The 10,187-nt window shown below is 41.4% G+C and overlaps 1 protein-coding gene across 1 annotated transcript; it reads left to right on the forward strand.

Moving 5' to 3' along the window:
* Positions 1–1,025: 1,025 nt before the first annotated feature.
* On the forward strand, positions 1,026–9,976 carry LOC111234326 (guanine nucleotide-binding protein G(I)/G(S)/G(T) subunit beta-2). Its single transcript, XM_022762340.1, has 10 exons — positions 1,026–1,079; positions 2,967–3,046; positions 3,157–3,195; positions 3,464–3,570; positions 5,165–5,228; positions 5,449–5,611; positions 6,808–6,874; positions 6,964–7,165; positions 8,035–8,251; positions 9,451–9,976. The coding sequence occupies exons 2-10, from the start codon at positions 2,990–2,992 to the stop codon at positions 9,555–9,557; spliced, it is 1,023 nt and encodes a 340-aa protein (XP_022618061.1). The 5' UTR covers positions 1,026–1,079; positions 2,967–2,989; the 3' UTR covers positions 9,558–9,976.
* The last annotated feature ends 211 nt before the right edge of the window (positions 9,977–10,187 follow it).

Here is a 10,187-nt window from a genome sequence, read left to right on the forward strand (position 1 = left end):
TGATAAATTTCCAATTTACAGTGGAAGGAGTTTATGTTCAAAACATTTTCATGCTTTCCACTCTGCAATTTTCAGGGACCACTCATAGTCCCTGCATTGAGCAACCTGGAGGATCTGTTAACTCAGTCTTCATATTTCTTTCCCCTCTGAACAGATAAACTTGTTGCATGTGGAAATGATGTCAAACCTGCAGAGTGGTCTGATCAGAGGGGGGTCATGGGGTTTAATAGTATTTCAGAAATGGGTGTGGTTGAAACATATGGTTCATGCCCGGATTTGAGGATCCTTCTGCAAACGCTCACCGCGTGATCTGGCAGCCTGTTTCTGAATGATGATATTCAGAAAAAAACAGGAACCGTGTGGATAACTGATCGACAGGGCCGCCTCTCCTCATACTGGAAGAAAATCCGCACAGTCGATCTGCCGATGGGTTGATTTCTTGCAGCTATTTGATCTCATTGTTTTTTCTACATGAGGCACTTTGCAGATTTTACTCAGTAATTCATAGTTGAGTCGGAGGCGGCCGCCCTGATGAAGTGTCGGCAGAGGGAGGAGGAAACCAAAGAGAGGAAGGAAACGAGGATAACGTCACGAAAAGCAGAGTCGGAGTAAAACGGACTGAATAGTATTTAATGGACAATCCTTGATGCGGGCCGGGGACTGAGCTGCAGCTAATTATTGTGTTTGTTTACGCCGGATCGGACAGAGATGTATTTGTTAATTTGTCGGGCGTGAATAAGGCCGAAGCATTTTTCGGAGAGGAAACGGCAGCAGCAGCAGCAGCAGCAGATTTCATCTTTTTCAGGAGCTCCACTAAAGCAGAGAAATGGAAATGTGTGTTGCCCTCCTCCGTTTGCCGTTTTGCTGAAGGATTTGGAAACAGCCCCATCGTGATACACGGAGCTCTAAGTGGATCTCCTTTGCAGCTAATTTTTTTTTTAATGAGTGAAAAAGACGTATAGCCCGATCATCCGCGGGATTTTTGGGGTCGTTGCTTTCAGTTTTTCTTTTCTTTTTTTTTTTTTTTTTTTTTACGGCAGAAAAAAAATAGCAGCAAAAATCATCGGGAGAATTAACAGGTAGCCACCCATTATCAAACACTGTGACAGCAGCTGTAGGCCAGCCTATTGAGTGTAAGATGGCTTAGTGATGATGTGCCTCTTCATGGCATCATTTCGACTAAATTCATTTAGCTACATCCGCATTTTAGGAGCTCAGTATCTGAAACAAGATGTGGCCAAGGCCTTCATCACTGTGCTGATCAATATGTGATGTAGCTTGCGTTCATGGGGCCTGTCTTCCTATTTGAATGCTCCAGGAATCTCTAAACGCTGCAGACAGAGAAATAATGAAGCTCATGAAGTACATACAGTATCTGGCCTCTTTCTCTTTACTGCGGCTTTCATCCCCAGGCCTGCATGTGTAAACCTGAGCCACACAGTTTTACTCTGTGAAAGATGCAGTGGCTGAGTAGGCTCTGCACACTCCTCCAGTTGCAGATATAACCATGCCATGTTGGTGTAGTTACACATCAGATGTGCATCTCAAGGGGTGGGGCCAGTCACACTTCCTCTCTTTGAATTTCTGTCTCCTTGTGTTATAAAACATGCTCTCAAAGGCCAGTAAATGCCCTCAAATGTTAAGGCAGTGAGAACATGCTTTATTCTACTCTACTTAACCCTCATCCTCCTCATCAGCAGCATCATGTAGGAGGCAGCCTCTTGTCTGCTACTAGGCCATGCATCAGTGCAGGTGGAATCTGTATGATGTGTTTGTCTTTTTTCACACTGCTCTACTCCCTGTCCATTGGCATGGCTTCAGCACAAATCGGCTCGTCCTCCAGTCGATGCTCACAGGCAACAAAAACATGCACCCGAGCATCTGGCTGGAGCCATCCATGATGATCTCTTGATGCATAACCCCCCACTCCCCCACCCCACCCCCCACCCCCCACCCCCACACACATCACACACACAACACACGCACTACACACACACACACACACCCAGCTTTTCTTCTCCTCATTGGCTAAATGAGCAGCTGTTCCAGGAGACTGAGACCCATGATGCACCCCTTTTGGCTTCCATTATTGCTGTGTGATCCATCTGGTCGCAGGTCCCTCCAGGGAACAGTGACCTACTGTAGCTAATTGCTCTTCCTTGCAGTGTGTGCTGTATGCATGTTTGCTGTAGAGTGTTATCGTGAATTTGAATTGCTTCACAAATGCAAATACAGGCTCCCTGCCTGGGAAGCTGTTTGAATGTGTAACTGTGCTCCTATCAGGAACAGGAAATGCTGCTTCCCACTGAAAGCATGATGTGATGTCGAGTGTGTGTGTGTGTGTGTGACCCCAGTTGGCCCGTAGCTAAAGGATACATCTCCTACCATCTCCTACCATCTCCTTTTTGGTCAATTTGACCTATTATGGTGAATTTTAGGAACCACATTGCCTCAGATGATAAGGGGAGTCATAAAGATGGCTGTGTCCAGCATTAGCACAAATTCTGACTTAATACACAGCCTGTATGTACGCAGTGTAACAGGTTCCCTCTGCTTTAAAGGGAGTGTTCACTCAGTATCTGCTGCCTGGTAGCGATGCTGGCTGCTCGATAGCAGCTTAGTCATTACAGATTATTCTCCTCAGTTAAACCAGGCATGGTTGCACAGCCATAAACAGATTACAAGGTTTTTCTCACTGTGTGGGTTAAGTAAACCTTAGAGATTAAATTGTGTGTTTTTATTTAATTATTTCTTCTTACAAATCAGGGACAAATGGTATTTTAAGTAAATTATTTGACTTAATTGATTATTATTTTTGATGAAAGTGGGCCCCTGGATTATTGGATTATAAAAGCATGAAACTATGCCAGTCCCAGTGGGACAAACAATATATATCAGCAGTCATTTGCTCTTTCATTCTAAGATGATACTTATGTAAATCATGGTCTGATATTTGAAACCAACAGGTGACGGCTTGGACAAATCCAAAATGAGTGAGCTGGAGCAGCTTCGTCAGGAGGCCGAGCAGCTTAGGAACCAGATAAGAGTATGTCAAATGTTTTTGTAGTTACATTTTCATCTTTGGCATGATAATACCGACATATTTGCCTGTTGTGTTATGTCTCTTTTCTCATCCTATGATTCCATGTCCAACAGGATGCCAGGAAAGCATGTGGAGATTCAACCCTGACACAGGTAAGTGCCACTCATGGTAAAATACGCAACTATAATAAATGTCTATAAATCTTTTTGGGGATTTGATGCTAGTTATTATTACTGGCCATGAATACGGAAACATGGTAACAAGCCCATGTGAGAATCTTGACAAGTTTTAAATACATGACAGTTATTTGTTTCTCAAGAAACGTCACTGTAAAATCTTCCATCATACACATAGTTACCAATAAAAAGGGTGAATGTTACTACACCTAATTCTTTGATGCACCTCTCCTCACCAACCTAGATAACTGCTGGTCTGGATCCTGTGGGGCGGATTCAGATGCGAACGAGACGCACCCTCCGGGGCCACCTTGCCAAGATCTACGCCATGCACTGGGGTTCAGACTCAAGGTGAGTCTATACTTTACCAAACACTTAATGGTGTTGACTTAATGCCTTTGATTGCCTTTTACTTTACTGTTGTTGTGTATCATTTAAATGTACCATTACAGTTTCCACAGAAGTGGATGAGTAGAAAAATGGTCATTCTGAACTGGCCAATTGATTCTTTGGCTCCCTATCGTAACACCTGTAGATGAGATAATGCATTACATTTGAGTATGGTGTGTAAAATGTAAAACCAATGTTATGTCATCCACTCTCAAAAGGAGAAATAATAATTATATATTTAATTATTTCTGGCTACATCCTATAAAAATCTATATAGCACTGGACAGTAACACTCCACTGTGATGTTGGTTGAATCTACATTTGGTTCAGAGTAAAACATCTCCATCAAAACCTTTTCAAAAATAAACAAACAAACATGTAATGTTTATTAAAGTGACCAAACAGGCTAACTAGCTGTTGTGATATGTGGTGGTCCTAACTAACTGGCCGTAACTGTGTCTGTCTTGTCATGTATGACATAACTTTCTGTTGTCTAGACAATTTGAGAAAAACTGAAAATGACAACATCAAATGTCATGACGCAATTATTCTGTGTTTTTTGGGGGTTCAGCTCTGTAGCAGGGTTGGTGGGTCTGTCCATCACTTTGGTCCAGGCTGAAATATTTGAACTATTAGATGGATTGCCAGGAAATGTAGAACAGAACTTCGTAGTGCCCACAGGATGAATTATAATGGCTTTGATGATCCTCTGAATTTCACTGTATTACCATCAGCAGGTCAATGTTTTTATGTTTTTTTATTTTTTTTTTTAATTTTTAATTTTTTCATGAACATTCATGGTTCCCAGACAATGTATCCAAATGGCTTTAGTGATTTCCCCACTCTTCCTCTTGTGCCATCATGAGGTTTTAAAATGTCCCAAAAGCTACCTCAAGACAGATTGACCTCATGTCCCCCCTCAGGATGAATTGGTGTAACTTAATTTTTCTTCTAGCACCACCATCAATGCTAATTGAGAGTGCTAATTAGCAAATGTGAGCATGCTAACACACTACACAAAGATGAACATGGTAAACATTATATAGCTTCTTGACATCAGCAAATGTCAGCATTGTCATTGTGAGCATGTTAGCATGCTGACGTTAGCTCAAAGCACTGCTGTGCCTAAGTGCCAAAACTGCGCCTTCAGAATTTAAACTCAGATTGATCTAATGCACCGCAAAGTGAACTAAAGCACAGATTTAGCAAACTGAGAAATGTACATCATTGCATCTATGAGAGTTATGTTCTGTATGTTATTAAAGCAAGTGACCAACGAGCCGACAGAGTCCAACTTGACTATCTCCACTTTGAACTCAGTTATTGTGTCATCTCCCAGTGTGTCCCTTTTAACAGGATTGGAGCACATGTGCACGCATTCTGAAATAGGTTCTCAGATTTTCCTTCCTGTATATTGAGTAAATCAGCCACCGCGGAGGTTTGTTTCAAATAAAGATTTTTCTGAAAATGAACACTAAGCCCAATGAAGGTCCAACACTAGTTATGCAAAAGTGGCAACAGAAAAGGTTTGAAATGTTTGAATGTTTGTCTGCAGGCTTCTGGTTAGTGCCTCTCAAGATGGAAAACTGATCATCTGGGACAGCTACACCACTAACAAGGTAAAGTCAGCTGAATCATTCTCCTCATCAGGCCATCAGCTGGATAAATAGTCACACTTGGCCTCTGTCCAAACTGGGAGTGCAAGTGGCATTAGGTCTTTGTCTTGTAGGAGTGTGGTTGACTCATAACAGCTTCCTTTCAGTTTTAATACTGGCCCTGGGGTTTCTTCTACCCCAGAAGTTATATGTTTGTTGCTTCCAAATACCTTTCCTGTCCTAGATCCATGCCATCCCTCTTCGCTCCTCCTGGGTGATGACCTGTGCTTACGCCCCCTCTGGGAACTACGTGGCCTGTGGAGGCCTCGACAACATCTGCTCCATCTATTGCTTGAAGACGCGTGAGGGCAATGTCAGAGTCAGCAGGGAGCTACCTGGCCATACAGGTGAGAAAACATCGCATTCTCAACCGCCTCTGTTTGTGCTCGACTCTTCTGTGAGTCAAAGTGATGAGACATTTTGCACAGCAGTCCCCTGCCTCGTGGGAAAGCTCCAGTCCCAAACCCCTAAACAATAAAGATTTCATTTACATGGTTAATTAATTGCAGGGCAACACAGTCTTAATGAGCTGAGACATTACTGAGAGTCTGTGAGACTGAGACACTGTAGCTACTGTGCTGCTGTACATTATTAGATTGAACACCATTTCTGTTTTCTTTCTTGGCAGTATCATGATATGTAATATTGTTGTGTTTGGGTCTAGAGTTTATATTGATTAGGACAAATTAATTGGAAATCCATGAAATTAGACTAAATGAATTACATTTTTGTCTGCAAATGGGCACAAATACACTACATTTATAATTCACCAAGGACTGTAACTTAATATCAAGGTGCATCTAATGCTTTAATTTCCACTGAGGGTGGCGAGGACATGTCCCCCTCACTTTAACTGCTTTAGTTAGATTTTCATACTAAAATCCCCATAAACAGTGTCTTCTTACTATTCAGATGTTAAAATCCAGATTAGGGAAGCTCTGAGTTAATAGAAGTCTTCTTTTTTTTATCAGCCATCTTCACAGCAATCAGCTTTATTTGAAACGAGTGCTTTGCTTTACTTGTTTTGCCTTAATTTTGCCTCTCAGGCTGCACACATCCTGCCTGCTTTATTGGTGGCTATATGACGCTTTACTGGGGCCGAATGCAGCCTGAAAGGGATTCAAAAATAATTTCTGAACTGTGAATATTCTCCTAAAAACATGCTGGAATCGACCATCAGTCAAAGAAAGGACTTTAAAGGACAGTGATCTTTGTAGTGAAGATGAAAATGTCAAGGAAAATAAATGATTTGAAGTAGATTTAGAGAGTTAACAATTCACATAACCTTTGTAATCTGTTTTTGTAAAAAACAATTATCACATCATAATTTGTTATTTACTAGATTGATATAAATGTATTTACATGCAGGAAATGGCATTTCACCCTTGTCCTAATATTTTGTACATTCAATATAAAGTTTCTTATGCGTAGGGTATTAAAGTAGACTCCCATAATGCCACTCGACAAGACATCTAAATGTACATATCACCTTCAGTTTCACAACAGTAACTCATCCAAGCATCTGTTCTTACTGTTCTCTCAGGTTACCTCTCATGTTGCCGTTTCATTGATGACAATCAAATCATCACGAGTTCAGGAGACACCACATGGTGAGTGACTCAAATCAACACACAGATGTGCCGTGCAAACAAGCTTTCCTGAGCCGATAGGCGTCTAAACTCTGCACTCTCTACCCCAGTGCACTGTGGGACATTGAGACAAGTCAGCAGACCACGGTTTTCTCGGGCCACAGCGGTGACGTCATGAGCCTGTCCCTGTCGCCCGACCTCCGCACCTTTGTGTCAGGAGCCTGCGACGCCTCGGTCAAACTGTGGGACATCAGGGACAGCATGTGCCGGCAGACCTTCACAGGCCACGAGTCGGACATCAATGCCATCTGTGTGAGTGTGCTCGGGGCACGAGTGGCCTTGTAACCAAATCTGTCTGTACTCATACTGCTCTTTATTCAGATGTTTTTTTTTTTTTTAATCTGGGATCTGTTCTCAGACAGCTTAACACAAAGTTCACGTGGTAAAAGTTATTGTGGAAACAGCTGCATATTGTCTTTTGGATGGATCTTATTGCTTTATTTAATCTGTTTCTCATAAGTCTAAAAGAAATATGCTAAATGAATAAGTAACACAATAATAATCAATTAATAAAAACAATATCAGGACATGGTACACAATTCCAATAATGAATCTGAATGTAAACTTGAACCCAGAGATAAAACAAAATAGAACAAAAAAATGTATCAAATGAGCCTATTATGTCTATTAACAGATATCTATGAGAAATGTTAACATCAAATAACTGGCATTTAATATCAGCCCAGCTGTGGTGTAAAGTAGCAGTGGATCCCTCCTGTGTTTTGTCTAATATGCTATCAACAGAGCAGCTCCAGGATTTGACTCTGTGACATCACACACTGCCTTGTCTCCAGCTTTGGGAGGGATTTAAACTGGGAGCATGCTAGAGGATTAACAAGATTATCAATTAACACCATATCTGAACATCCTGACCATTAGGAGACAATCTCCAGTGCAAGTCTGGACTGATGCACCACACAGGTTATCTGCTTGTTTGACAGGTGGACAGGTTCAGTATTAAAACATGAAACAGGTGATCATCTTTTAGCCTGATCAGATTCAATCCAAGAGTCAAGGTCTCATATACTTCAAGATACATCCGACACTACAATCTACTACACTACTATCTTGTTATAGCTGTATTTTTAAGGAATCATCTCACTTCCTGTTCTTCTCCTCAGTTCTTTCCCAACGGCAGCGCCTTCGCCACAGGCTCTGACGACGCTACCTGCAGGCTGTTTGACCTGCGTGCCGACCAGGAGCTCAGCCTCTACTGCCATGACAACATCATCTGTGGTATCACCTCCGTGGCTTTCTCACGCTCCGGCCGTTTGCTGCTGGCTGGTTACGATGACTTTAACTGTAACATCTGGGATGCCATGAAGGGGGACAGAGCAGGTGGGTGGAACGGGCCAGAAAAAACAGCTGTTTTGTGTGATGTCACAGGGTAGGCTGAAAAAGCTTCATCTTGAAGCTGAAAGAGGAGATTATTCATTATGAAGCTACTTCACTGAGACATCAGGGGTCTTTTAATATTTTTGTAGTTTTTGTTGCCTCCAACCCTAAAAATTTAGCTTGCTATATTTCTGTCTCTATACACTAACAGCATTTAAAACTCCTAACTATATAAGGGTTACTTACACGATGCAAAATGACACCAGCATGTATCACTGCAAAAAAGTGTAAAACTGACTCTTACCTGAACTTCAGTAAAGTTAAGGAGGATTTGAAAAAACAGACACTTAAGCTTTTTTTTTGACACAAAGGGCAGTCCATATTTTAAACAAGAAATCATGCTTTATTTTAATATGCAATTCAGACTCAAAGTGAAGTTACAGTGTGTGCTTTTGTTTTGAAAGGAATTTCAGGGTAATGCAGCTGACTGTGATACCTTGCTAAAATGCCTGCGGTGGAAATGAAAAGAAAACATTCTTCTTGACTAAGACCAAAGCTAACAAACATAATGCTGTGCTTCCAAAGTGGTACAACAAGCTGCAGCTATTTGTTAATTAATTGATCGGTAGAAAAATAATAATGAGCAGCTATTTTTTGCAATTGATTCATGGCTTAAATTATTTTTCAAGCAAAAATACCAAACACATACTAGCTCTAGCTTACATTTGCTGCTTTTCACTGATTTATATCATTGTAAACTGAATGTCTTTGGGTTTTGGACTGCTGGTTGGACAAAACAACAGTCAATGTTTTTTTCACTGTTTTCTGCCATTTTCTAGACTGAAATGATTACTTTAAAAATATTGGCAGATTAGAAGAAGAAGAATTATTAGTTGCAGCTCTACATTAAACCATTTGATCTAAGTTTACATATGATTATTTCTGGGGAAATAGAGCTCCATGCCAGACTTACCAGTGATTTCACACATTCCTCTTTCAGTCCATTTCCCATGTTCACAGCCTGATTTTGTACAAAATGTACATCATTGGTTAAACCACCCACCCTGTGGTGCAAGTTAAAGCACAAACAAACACTGGCTTGCTGTGTTCTGTGTGGTTTTTAAGAAGTCTCAGAACAGTCTGCAGAGCAAAACATTTCACAGCAACAAGTCTTCTTTTGTTTGTCCTCATCCCTCCTGCAGGAGTCCTTGCTGGCCATGACAATCGTGTGAGCTGTCTGGGTGTGACGGATGACGGCATGGCGGTGTGCACCGGGTCCTGGGACAGCTTCCTTAAGATCTGGAACTGAGCCATGCGTATAAACAGCAAACACACGTCCAACAGACAGACACCGCTGGGACACAGTTTGCACTCTGTATTCACACTGTATGTAAGATTCAACAGACAAACTGCAATGTTGTACTGTACATAATATATATGACTTAGGTATGAGTTTACACACACACACACACACACACACACACACTTTATGCAGGACAAGATGACACAAGACCTGAACACATACATACACTACCTACAGCTGATTTAAATACACAGCAGCAAGGCTACAGTACCACACACACACACACACACACACACACACACATATATATAAAATCTGTAAAATGTCAAAATGTGACCAAATACAGTTGAATCCTCAGCTGCCCAAATAAAAACACAAATGCCACAATGACCTGAAGCCTTTTAACACATCTAAAACACAGTCTCTCTCTCTCTCTCTCTCTCTCACACACACACACACACACACACACACACACACACACACACACACACACACACACACACACACACACACACACACACACACACACACACACACACACAGCACACACACATCCTGAGAGACACTGCTCCTCGAGTTAAACGGGAGAAGAAGTAATTGGACAATTCTGTCTTTGTTTACATTGAAGTCAAAAAT

The sequence above is a fragment of the Seriola dumerili genome, unplaced genomic scaffold (assembly GCF_002260705.1).
Source record: "Seriola dumerili isolate Sdu_G_001 unplaced genomic scaffold, Sdu_1.0 BDQW01000449.1, whole genome shotgun sequence".
Lineage (NCBI taxonomy): Eukaryota > Metazoa > Chordata > Actinopteri > Carangiformes > Carangidae > Seriola > Seriola dumerili.